At 48.0% G+C, this 12,964-nt stretch overlaps 1 protein-coding gene across 2 annotated transcripts; it reads right to left on the reverse strand.

The window, feature by feature from the left end:
• LOC146075955 (uncharacterized) lies at positions 1 to 6,564 on the reverse strand. 2 transcript variants are annotated; one of them, XM_083185674.1, is made up of 8 exons: positions 6,367 to 6,564; positions 5,010 to 5,072; positions 3,987 to 4,058; positions 3,816 to 3,904; positions 3,677 to 3,731; positions 2,621 to 2,777; positions 690 to 887; positions 1 to 536 (listed from the first exon to the last, which is right to left on the reverse strand). In XM_083185674.1, exons 1-8 carry the CDS (start codon positions 6,379 to 6,381, stop codon positions 448 to 450), a joined length of 738 nt encoding a protein of 245 aa, XP_083041800.1. In that variant the 5' UTR covers positions 6,382 to 6,564; the 3' UTR covers positions 1 to 447. The 2 variants fall into 2 exon arrangements, with proteins under 2 accessions (XP_083041800.1, XP_083041801.1); XM_083185675.1 differs by lacking the exon at positions 6,367 to 6,564 and having other exon boundaries at positions 4,950 to 5,024.
• Between the last annotated feature and the right edge of the window lie 6,400 nt (positions 6,565 to 12,964).

Genomic DNA, 12,964 nt, shown 5'->3' on the forward strand with positions numbered 1-12,964 from the left:
TCAACATTGGTATTGCAATTTTATTTTATTTTTTCCCACATTTTATTTTTTGGCGGTGAATTAGTTATTGACCTTTCCACAAACCGGAATACAAGTCCAAGGTGAGGCCTTGCTATTCAGTCTTCACAACCAGAATAGGATTATTACAGAACCACTTATCCATAGATAGGAATTGGTCCACAGGTGTTATAGAAAGGGGGCTCCCTAGATTCTTTGGGCTTGATGTGCTGGGGACATGTGCTCTTGGGATTCAGCAGAGGTCTTCTGGGCTGGAACTCCATGCAGAGATTATCTCTGGCCCTGGGGTGGCTTTGTGGATCCTCAATTCCTTCCATTTATGGGAATGTTTTCAGGTCAAGGATTCGCCAGATGCCTGTTCAGGGTAATGCACCGTGGCTCCTGGCCTGGAGTATTCTGATTCCTGGAGATTAGTGGAGTGGGTGGATCTCAGAACAGAGTCTTGATGAGGTTTTGGTCTTTTAAGTCCTGCAGGGTCTGAGCGTGGAGGTGGGTGAGGTCCGACAGCTCCTCCCAGACTATAATCATCAAAAGAGAGAAGCTGTCAGAGAGAGAGCATGGTTCTAAGGAAACATGGACAAAGGTGAGGGTGTAAAGTACAGGGAGAGAAGACAGAAGAAGGGCATGGAGATATGGAGGAGACACCACTAGAGGTCCATGTAGGAGCCTACCATAGCCGTACAACGGCGTTCCTCTGGCTTCTCGTAGCAGGAGACAGTGGAAGAAACTGACCAATGCCCCCGATGAGAGGGACCTCTCTGACAGCGGAAGAGACCTCAAGTAGGCAAAGTCCACAGCGAGAGGGTTCCGTGGAGGTGGAGAAACACAAAGGGAGACTAAGTCCCACACAATGTGCCACACGCCAACATCTGTGGGGAGACCATGATAATAGTTGTGACCAGAAACTAGAATGCTGAATTTACATTTATATACATTGTGCGACGCTGGCGCCATGTTTCCCTGTGTACAGGATTGCAGCTGATTGCAGATATGTGTTCCGAGAACGGCCATGACGAGCCTTTAGACGCCATTCCCCATTACCTATCCCCAGATGGTCTCTTCCTGTTAAACAACCTGGTCAATAGGTCAACAGTCAAGAGATCTGGTCAACATGGTCAACGAAGCAAGATGGTCGAGATTTATTTTTTTCTTTTATAAACGTTCTCATTCTTTCCGCATCCACGCGGACTCCAATTGGGAATTATAAAGTGTCTGAAGCATGGCAAGCTGGGGGTCTGTGTGTCCATTGTGATTCCATGTGTCGAAAACTACAAATTGACACCAAGAAAACCTAAAAAACTCATGTCACCCTTTCAAGTGATGATCATGTCCTCGACCTTTTGACAATGTTGGCCTTGCCCATGTTGGCCACTTGGGTTCAACCTAGATAGTGTTGACCTTTTGACTCTTAACCTCTTATACCTCAGCCCACAAAGGTACTTTGGCGTATGCGCAGTGCAATCGCGCCACATTCGCAGTCTGCTGGTGATGGTTTGGAGGTGCTGGGCAGTTGGGGGTGCTGGGGAACTGCCAGGACTTGCAGATACTTGTCCATTCATATATATTAATGATGTTTAGGGGATGCTCCAGATTAGGGTCTGCAGCACAGTTCAAAATTCAAATACGGGAGGCCACACCCACTGCCATTCTTAACTGACTCACTGGCAGTGGGTGTGCCTCCCCTTTTGAATTTTGGGCTGCGCTGCAGCCGTTCCTTTGGAGACACCACTGATCGGGTGCCGGACGACTCACCGACAGTCGGGATTCCGACAGTCATTACTCTGACATCGGAATCCCTACTGCTCCCTCGTGGGGGTCCACGACCCCAATAGAGGGAGAATAAAATAGGTGGCGTGCGCAGCTCGCCACCATGCCCGCAGCGTGGCGAGTGCAGCAAGCCCGCAAGGGGCTTCATTGCGCTCGCCCCGCTGTTCAGTCGGGATTCCGACTGTCGGGGTGTTATACCACACCCCACTGAACATGTTATTGTTTTAACAGGAAGTTTGCAAACGTTGCGCAATAATCTGACGCGCTGATGATTAACCGGCACGTGCTGCTGTGACTGTCTGTAAGCAGTATGGAGAGAAGGAAACCACAACATGAGACCAAGTGCCTCATTCAGAGGGGGGCATAGTAACTCAGCAGCCACCTACAAGGTTCTGTGATCCGCCGCTGCAAAAGAGGACGCAGCACCGGATCACCCACGTAAGATTCGTCATCTAAATAATCTTGTGGTTACTCGGATAACCATGGACGCAGCCACCCGCTCCAGCTCACCCAGAAATCCTGATGTCATAAGACCTGCTTCAGGTTTGTTAGCAAGGCAAAAAACACAGATTTGGGCAAAACCATGCTGCACTGCAGATGGAGCAGATGTAACATGTGCAGAGAGAGATAGATTTGTTTGAGTTATTTTGTTTCTGTGCAGGGTAAATACCGGATGCTTTAGATCTCAATTTGAACACACCCCACCCAAATCTAACCCTCTCTGCACATGTTACATCTGCCTCACCTGCAGGGCAGCATGGTTTTGCCCAGTTGTGAGCTGAATCAGGCCCATAGACCGGTGGCTTTCACGTATAGAATATCGCATGTGTGTCACCTTTAGTGTCCCACTCAGAGTAAGATGGCAGCGCCAGTGGTGAGTCTTTGTCGTAGAGTTCTGTGCCAGTAAAACGCTGATGGTTTGACCTCACCCAAACATACGGGCGGCCATACTTCGCGTACGCGGCCAGCAGAAAAAGGGTGCAGTGCGTTTCCTGAAATGACAGAGTAGGAAGAGAGATGGGAATAGGGGCAGGCAGGAGATCATCTAAGGAAATACATGGGGGTTATATATCAGGTATGATGCTGGCTCTCTGGGCAGATCATTTTACCCCTTTCCACCCCCTTAGGAGCCAAATTTCGATAAAATCCCTGCTTAGTGGCAGCAAATAACTGTCACAGTTCCCAGACAGTTTCCGCTAGATTCACTTCTGTTTTTGGACTTTTCCTATCATGCACTGGGTCCGCGTATACCTGGAGGGGGACTATAAATCTGTGGCGAGCAAAATAAAAGAAAATAACTCACAATTACAGATAAAATAAAACTGCGGTGAGGGCATCTAACAACTACCAACCTCTCCTAATGTCACATCCTGGTCATAAAACAGAAGTGGATCCAGACACAACCATTTCCACACCACCTGCAGGTCACATGTTCCAGGTCACCCGGCAGGTGCACGGAGAGAGTTCATCAACTGTCACCTTTTCCAGAGCACAATGGTGATGCATTTTAAATGTCAGACAAATGTATTGGCACATGAGCAGTAGCTGATGAAGACTGTGGTGCATGTTAGTAGTGGATGATGGGGATCTTGGTATTTCAGCTGAAGATGATGAGGATGAGGAGGAGGTTTGTAATGCAGAAGCTGAAGCTGCTGAGAATTTTGGTGCAGAAAGCCATGGGTATTAGGATATATAAATAGCCTTGGCGAGAGATAAACTACCAGCCAATCATCTCCTAACTACCATGTTACAAGCTGCATTTGAAAAATGACAGTTAGGAGTGATGTGGCTAGTACTTTATCTGTAATGTTGGCGTCAGGCACCACAAGGGCAGGACGGCCAGAAACGGGCGGTCTAGTGGCAGGAGGGTGGCCTGCATGGTGCCTCTTACCGGAATAGCAATTTCCCTGTCACAGGGGGAGGCAGGAGGTAGCAGAGCAGAGGACCTGGAGAAAGAGAGACACATAGTTATTTCCTAGCCGGGATTGACTCTATGATAAGGGACACAAGTACGTATAGTGTATATATACCGGGGTGTGGATGGGTCACTGCCATATGTCGGTAGGTTACAGCTGGTGTCACTGCTGACGGACCCTGGTGAGCGGGCCGGTGGGCAGCTCTGAGAGGCAGACAGGGTGAGAGGGTATAAGAGGCTGTAGGGTAAGGTAAGAGGACGGTCACCGCCATATCCGGGTACTCACCAGGTCATCGTTCACCACAGTCAGCAAGATCTCCTCTCTACCCCTCAGCCAGGGCTGGAAGTATCGGAACCCCTGGACCAGGGACATATAAGCGGTGTATGTGTTAATGCTCTCATCTAAATAGTCCCCCCATCTACATAGTCTCCCCCATCTAAATAGTCTCCCCCCTCTACATAGTCTCCCCCATCTAAATAGTCTCCCCCCTCTACATAGTCTCCCCCATCTACATAGTCTCCCCCATCTAAATAGTCCCCCCCATCTACATAGTCTCCCCCATCTACATAGTCTCCCCCATCTAAATAGTCTCCCCCATAGACATAGTCTCCCCCATAGACATAGTCTCCCCCCTCTACATAGTCTCCCCCCTCTACATAGTCTCCCCCATCTAAATAGTCTCCCCCATCTAAATAGTCTCCCCCCTCTACATAGTCTCCCCCATCTAAATAGTCTCCCCACTGACTGGGAATACCCAGACAGGGTGAGTACCCCTGCACACTATCCCCGATGCACGGCTATCCCCGATGCACGGCTATCCCCGATGCACGGCTATCCCCGATGCACGGCTATCCCCGATGCACGGCTATCCACGATGCACGGCTATCCACGATGCACGGCTATCCCCGATGCACGGCTATCCCCGATGCACGACTATCCACGATGCACGACTATCCCCGATGCACGACTATCCCCGATGCATACTATCGGATGTCGGGTATGAAATAGTCGGCTCGAAAAAACGTGAAAAACTCATGTTGGCCTCTTGGCTGTTGACATTCCCAGTGTCTATTTAATGCTTATGTCTACCTTCCGGCATGTCGATGTATTTTATGCGTCGACTTAAGCCCAGTCGAACCTTTAGTTGACAGTGTCAACCTAGCAACCGTATCCGCTGTGCACGCTGAGCTGCACTACCATACACTGTCTGGTGATAGCCTGCGCCACTCTACGCCATTCGGGCATTGCCTGCTGACTGAGTGGGCACCCTCTGTGCATGGGTCACACGGCGAGATGGAGGAGAATCACCTGTAATGAACCCAGGAGAGCCAGGTCTGAGAGGAAGTGCTGCAGCCTCTGATGTTCCGCATCCTACCGGGACACAAAACGCGCCGCATTATAACATTTCCGCTGCACAGACATGATTGTACCGACAGTCACACAATGCACACCGAAATACCGGGCCTCATTCTGCTCCGTCTGCGGCTGCGCCCATCTTTGCAGAGTTCCCATTTTTGGTACACAGGGCGCAGAGCTGCAACAGACTGTCAGTGATTGGTTGTATGCTGCCACCTAAGGGGGCTGGAGGGGACGGCAACCGTATCCAATGGTGTCACAGTGGTCCAATGCTGCGCAATGATCTGATGCTGCATCCTACATGCAGAGCGACAGCCGCTCCAACCGCACCTGAATCAGGCCCGTTGTGAACGTTAGGGGCGGCCCACAGCACTTAATGGTTAACCCTTTTCCTGACAGTATTTGGGACTACATTTCACCTCAGGGAGTGTCACATATATTTCCAGTGTTACTTACCTTTTTCCCCCCTCGGTAACTGGTTTAGTACCACAGGCTGGAAACCACACGCGGTCACGCCACAGGGCACAGTCACAGGGGTGACCATTGTCACGTGTCACTGACCAGCCTGAGATCTGTGATGTCACTAACTAGCCGCGGCGCATCCAGAAAACCTACTTGTCTTGTTTTATAAACCAATTATCTCGAGGAAGAGGACAGATGCAACCGGTTGCCATGGGATACTGCCGCTTTGAGTACCAAACCCCAGGTTATGGTATAAGCCCCTATGGGAGGACTCACCAGGGCGGGGTGATTAGTTTGTCTAGTTACAGAGGGTCTTTTATGTGGACCCTTTTATCAGCCCAGGTTTCCCCCGGTAACTGCGGCCCGTCAAAACAGACGGTCCGAAGAATTAGAGGGGAGGAAGGAAAGCCCCTGATTGCGGCAATTTACCAAGAAAATAAATAAAAACTGAATGTTTGTGCCGCAGCGGTAAGGTGTAAGGGGTAACTTTTACACCCATGCCTCACCCCTCCACCATCCAGGTATAGCGGTGCTGCGAGAACTGGCGATTGGTCCTTTTTGCCACATGATAAGTCTGCCCATTAGTACTCTCCACAGTCCACAACATACTAAAGAAGCAGAACATACAGATAATAACACGCTACATACATAATACATGTATGTAGAAGGCACTGCCTCCAACCTCTGTGAAGGGGACAATCTGGAACTGTGTTATCTCTCTGCACCATGAACCCGCAGGAACATACGTGGTTATGTGCTGGGGGTTGCTACATATATGTGCTTAGGTAGCAGGTGTCATGGCACACGGGCTGCAGTGTGGGGGATGCGGGATTGACACTGGACTCACCCTGCAGCTTCTCATGATGCCGTCACAGCTGGGGGACACAGATGGGGGAGTACCAGCCTCACAGTGTCACATTGTTGTCTTCTGGGTCCGCCCTCTATTCATGTCCCCCTGTGTCTAGTAATCAGCTCTCTCCTCCCTGTATTGTCTGTATCACTCTCCTCCTCCTCCTCCTCCTTCTCTGCTGTGTGCTTGCCCCCCTCCTTGCTAAATCCTAACATCCAGCAGTGGCTGGCCTAGGGCACGCAGATAGAGCAGCATGCAGTGCAGCAGGGTTGGTTACAGTGAGATAGTATGCACCTGTGCGCACTTAGGTAGAATGATGATATTCTAGAAAACATTACAAATGGATTCGATCACTTAGTGGCAAAACCGTGGATGTGTTTAGTGCACCTGTGTGATGTATTTAGACACACAGTCCACCCACACTCCAAAGTATGCAAAGAAGTGGTCAAAAAATCTGGCGCAAACAGTTCTGTTACTACAGAATAATTGGTCTAAATATTTGACACTCCAATAAGTGTTTTTGCAGCTCTCAATTGGGGACTTCTGTGTACCCCAAAGAACAAAACAACTCTAAATTACCAAAAAAGATAATAAGAGCGCAATATAGGTACCAATATTTAATAATTAATTCATATATATTAATACAAATTCAACAATCATAAAATTGCATACTTTAAAACATATACATTAAAAAACATAATATTTAGGCAGATCAATGGTAACCATGCAGGGTGAGTGTAAATTGGATATGGCCACAAGAACTCAGTCCAATGGCACTAATATTTAATGTAGAATTTCAATTACACAGAGTCCTGCTCCAGGTGTAAATAGTATTTGTAATCCACAGGATGTTTTAATCACAGGACCCTTCAGGGTCAGTTGCAGTTTTAAGGTGTAAATATAATTCTCAGTCCATAGACACCTCAGTGTCTAGTATTGTTAATCCTTAGACCGATAAAGATGCGCATACGAATCTGCACACTCCAGCAGACAGTAAACGTTATAGATGGTATGTCTATATATCTGCGGAGACACAGTAACAATACAGTGTGGCTTTTAGGAAAAGACTGCCGGCTCTTACCAGACCTCGGTCGGGAGCTTGAGTTGATGTTACCGTCTGTAGTGATGAAGCGCACGGCTGTGTGCGTGCTCGCTTCTCAGACCGAGTCTCCGATATCAGCTGTCCGTCCGCACCTCTCAGGGAGTTAATTCCCGATTCTCAGCGCTGTTTTACAAGTTGCAGTCCGAGATAGGTGCTGCGGTTTCTCCTGCTGTTTTGGGGTCCGTGCTGTGGAGTACACCTGAGGCTCCAGGTGGTGAACACCTCTTAACCAACCCTGCAGGTACAATGATCTGTCCAGAAATGCCTTGACGCGTTTCTCTGCCTTGCTCTCTGGCAGTTTCCTCAGAAGGTTTTAACCCATAAGGGCATGGAGGTCCTTTTTAAAAGATCAACTGACCAATCATTCTGGGCAGTTAATTATCACACGCATGTGACAGCTATTAACAATCAATCAGACCCTTTGTCTGTATTACACCAGTAAAAAAACACATTTGTGTCAATACTTGTTTGCAATGGCAAGTCTCTAAATACGTTCATAGCAATATTTATATTTATAGAGTGGGACACATTAGGTCAAAATCATATAAAGAGGAAAAAGAAACAAATTATATAGTAGAAAGACGCAAATATACAGATATCAATTTTTTAGAGAGATGTCAATGAGCTACTGATACACACGGAATACTCATATCAATCAGGTTGTGCTCTGTGGCACACCTCATAGTGCAACAGTCTCATATATCACTAGGTCCCTGGTTCAAATCCCTCATCTAACCACCTTAACCGGTGGGGAGTTTTTTTATTTATATATTATTATTAATTTATTGTGTAGCAGTATTCCTTGTTTTTTTTAAATTCTTATCAATATTAAAAAAAAACATAATTAAAGCAGAACAGCAAATCTCAGAACTCTGTGTTTTCTAATTATTCCATCCAAACAGCCTATTATGCTGCAGCGATGTAGCAGTCTAAGCTAAAGGGTCAATCCTGAGCTGGGTCCTGCAAGCCGCTGCCACTAGAAACCAGCACCGTAAATTCATTTGCAACCCAATTCCAAACTATGTAGAGGTGTAAATGATGTAGGACAGGTATGTGTAGGTGTAATGATGTAGGACAGGTATATGGAGGTGTAAATAATGTAGGACAGGTATGGGGAGCTGTAAATGATGTAGAACAGGTACGTAGAGATGTAAATGATGTGGGACAGGTATGTAGAGGTGTAAATAATGTGGGACAGGTATGGGGAGGTGTAAATGATGCGGGACAGGTATGTAGAGGTGTAAATGATGCGGGACAGGTATGTAGAGGTGTAAATGATGCGGGACAGGTATGTGGAGGTGTAAATGATGCGGGACAGGTATGTAGAGGTGTAAATGATGCGGGACAGGTATGTAGAGGTGTAAATGATGCGGGACAGGTATGTAGAGGTATAAATGATGCGGGACAGGTATGTAGAGGTGTAAATGATGCGGGACAGGTATGGGGAGGTGTAAATGATGCGGGATAGGTATGTAGAGGTGTAAATGATGTGGGACAGGTATATAGAGGTGTAAATGATATAGGACAGGTATGTAGAGGTGTAAATGATGCGGGACAGGTATGTAGAGGTGTAAATGATGCGGGATAGGTATGTAGAGGTGTAAATGATGCGGGACAGGTATGGGGAGGTGTAAATGATGCGGGACAGGTATGTGGAGGTGTAAATGATGCGGGACAGGTATGTGGAGGTGTAAATGATGCGGGACAGGTATGTGGAGGTGTAAATGATGCGGGACAGGTATGTAGAGGTGTAAATGATGCGGGACAGGTATGTAGAGGTGTAAATGATGCGGGACAGGTATGTGGAGGTGTAAATGATGCGGGACAGGTATGTAGAGGTGTAAATGATGCGGGACAGGTATGTAGAGGTGTAAATGATGCGGGACAGGTATGTAGAGGTGTAAATGATGCGGGACAGGTATGGGGAGGTGTAAATGATGCGGGACAGGTATGGGGAGGTGTAAATGATGTGGGACCGGTATGTAGAGGTGTAAATGATGTGGGACAGGTATGTGGTGGTGTAAATGATGTTGGACAGGTATGTAGAGGTGTAAATGATGTGGGACAGGTGTGTAGAGGTGTAAATGATGCGGGACAGGTATGGGGAGGTGTAAATGATGCGGGACAGGTATGTAGAGGTGTAAATGATGCGGGACAGGTATGTAGAGGTGTAAATGATGCGGGACAGGTATGTGGAGGTGTAAATGATGCGGGACAGGTATGTAGAGGTGTAAATGATGCGGGACAGGTATGTAGAGGTGTAAATGATGCGGGACAGGTATGTAGAGGTGTAAATGATGCGGGACAGGTATGGGGAGGTGTAAATGATGTGGGACAGGTATGTAGAGGTGTAAATGATGTGGGACAGGTATGGGGAGGTGTAAATGATGTGGGACAGGTATGGGGAGGTGTAAATGATGTGGGATAGGTATGTAGAGGTGTAAATGATGTGGGATAGGTATGTAGAGGTGTAAATGATGTGGGACAGGTATGGGGAGGTGTAAATGATGTGGGACAGGTATGTAGAGGTGTAAATGATGTGGGACAGGTATGTAGAGGTGTAAATGATGTGGGGACGGGTATGTAGAGGTGTAATCACCCCCCCCCCCCCAAACACTTTAATGCAATGCTGACTTTGTGGCGCTTTGTTTACCTCGCAGATGACACCAGGATGTACTATGGGAGGAAGTCTGCGGCTATGTGATGCTCTGAGTAATGTTTTGCTGGAAAATCTTATCTTGTCCCTGATTGTCTAAAAAAAAAAAAACATTTGGGTTGTCCCGCAGTGTGATGGGTTCCCTCAAAATGTCTTGCTACTGGGAGATTCTGAAAGCCCCACTGTGAGCTGAAGGGTCCAAAAGCTTTCCTGATGGAGGACCTGTGTCGGTTGAGTCTCTTCATCACCCGTCTTTTGGATCCAACAAACCCCTGATGTTTGCCCTTACAAAGAACCACACATTTCATTCTCATACACTCAAACCTTCAGTACAAACTTTTCTGAGGGTGTTGATGGAATACGGTTCGGTTTGACTCTCCTATCACAACTTCACCAAAGAGGGATGTGATGCAATACAATCATTACGAAATGACAGAGCCCTGGTCCCTTGCTCTGCAGATATAGGTGGATATATAATCTTACCTGGATTTGCCTGGTTTCTGGTTGATCATGTCCAATCAGCCAATCCTTTGGCTGACATCAGTGCCGTTTGTTGCCGGTGTCTTTTGACTGATGAGCCAGGCGACTTTCCAGTAAGTATATGTGTCACATTGGGTTGGGTGCAAAATACCAAGATGGCCGACCTTCCCTCCAGTAGGTACAGAGAACATCTCACAACATGCGGTCAGTGGCTGTGATTTTGGTGATATTGGTTTATAATCCTTCTATTATTGTTCAAGCACAATAAGTTGTTGTACTCTCCTGGTCCAGCAGGCTGGTTACTATGTGTGTAGGTGCAATACGTCGGCTACCTTGGTTTACAGACCGTTGTGTTCAGAATTATTTTATAACACGACGTTCATCTTTTTTTATAAGGATTAGACTTGAATGATGAACGTAAGTACACAGGAGATCTGCCATTAGCCCACCGGCTGCCCCTGACTACCCAACTCCAGAAGACACAACCCATCCGGGCCGGATATTTCTCTTTATCATATAAATGGGGTTTTATTCAGAACTCGCACATAATAGAGATCATATCACTGTAAATATATTAGTGTTCCCGCTAGGCTGTTTTAGCGGGATGCTGCGCCCTGCCTGATTTTTAAAGGGCAAAATGCACCCTTCATCCCTGGCAGCTCCCCGCTAAAACAGCCTGCCTCCTACTCCTCTGGTGGTACCAGGGAAGCCCGGCACCGCAGTAGAAAGCGATGCCCGGCGCTTCCCCGGCAGTGCAGAGCCTTCGGGCCGGGCCCGCCTCTTTTCTTGACGATGGCAGCCGGGCCCGCCCCTTTTCGTCACGGCAGGGCCCGGGCCTGCCCCTTTTGTGACGTCGGTGGCCCGGGACCGCCCAGAACAGTGATGTCGGCAGGCCCGGTCCGCCCCGGATACACTGGCTGGAGACGGACTGCACCCACGGAGATTACTGGACCTTTCTGGGGATTCTACACTGGATCCCAGTGGCAGCCTAACTCAGGATTACACCTAGACATGTATACGTATATCCACAGCACTTACATGGTATAATGAATAACTGTGCAGTCCAGGTCCCCTCCTCCTGAATATATTCTATATTATGTGTACACACCTGAAGGTCAGAGACTCCTTCAGTCTGGATTAGCACCCCTCCAACCTGTCCCGATGTTTTTAAAGTAGGGACCTAGCATTTGAAGACTGCACAGTGGTATAGCCAAACTACAGGTAAGATCCTTATTATATAGCAAGTCAGATCTGGGGTGAGCTTTTTGGGTTTGGGGCACCCTGGGTTGCACTCTAAACCACTTTGGGCCACCACCATTTAACATTCTCCAGCTATCCACCAATCAGCATGCCTACAGCTTATTCACTGTTTAGCTGCAGGCTAGGAGGCAGAAAGAGAATGCTGGACTCTGATTGGTGGATAGCTCCATCCACCAATCAATCAGCATGCCTACAGTCATTCACTGTCTGATACCAGGTTGGAAGCAGGAAGAGAATGCTGGACTCTGATTGGTGGATAGCTCCAGCCATTCACCAATCAGTATGCCTACAGACATTCACTGCCTGGCTGCAGGCTGGGAAGCAGGAAGAGATTGCTGCCAGCTCTGTCTGTGTGGGATTCACAATCATGGCGACCAGGCAGCTTCTCCACTTCCTCCTAAGAAGCTCAGGAGTCAGATGCCCAGAGCCCAGTATGCCCCAGTTCGAAGGCCCTACAGTTGGGGCGCCCTTCGGCAGCTGTCCATTGAGCCCATACATTAAGATGGTCCTGTATTGGCCATCCCAGTGCTTACTCGCTGTCATTAGTTGGGGTAAAAAGGTGCAACCCCTGAAACGTAGACATCTACCTATGGGGCAAGTGCTGTTCTGGGATTGTTACCCCCAGGTCCCCAACGTACTACCCTCCAGGCAGCACTCACACTCACCCCCCTACCCTCCAGGCAGCACTCACACTCACCCCCCTACCCTCCAGGCAGCACTCACACTCACCCCCCTACCCTCCAGGCAGCACTCACACTCACCCCCCTACCCTCCAGGTAGCACTCACCCCCCTACCCTCCAGGCAGCACTCACCCCCCTACCCTCCAGGCAGCACTCACACTCACAACCGGATTCATTACTCATAGTTCAATTCAATAAATTGCTTCTGAATCCAGAACGAGGTAATGATACGAAGTGGCTTTTATAAGGCCTATGGTGGGGCAACCAAGGACATCATTCATATGATATAACAATAGGCATTGTTCAAGGATTTACAGTATAGCTTAGGCCGTATTGTTACGTAATATGACATGTACGCTATTCACCACAATACTACATCGTGCCACACTTATAATACATCAATACAGATACAATCA

The sequence above is a fragment of the Crinia signifera genome, chromosome 4 (assembly GCF_055691185.1).
Source record: "Crinia signifera chromosome 4, ASM5569118v1, whole genome shotgun sequence".
Taxonomy (NCBI): Eukaryota; Metazoa; Chordata; class Amphibia; order Anura; family Myobatrachidae; genus Crinia; species Crinia signifera.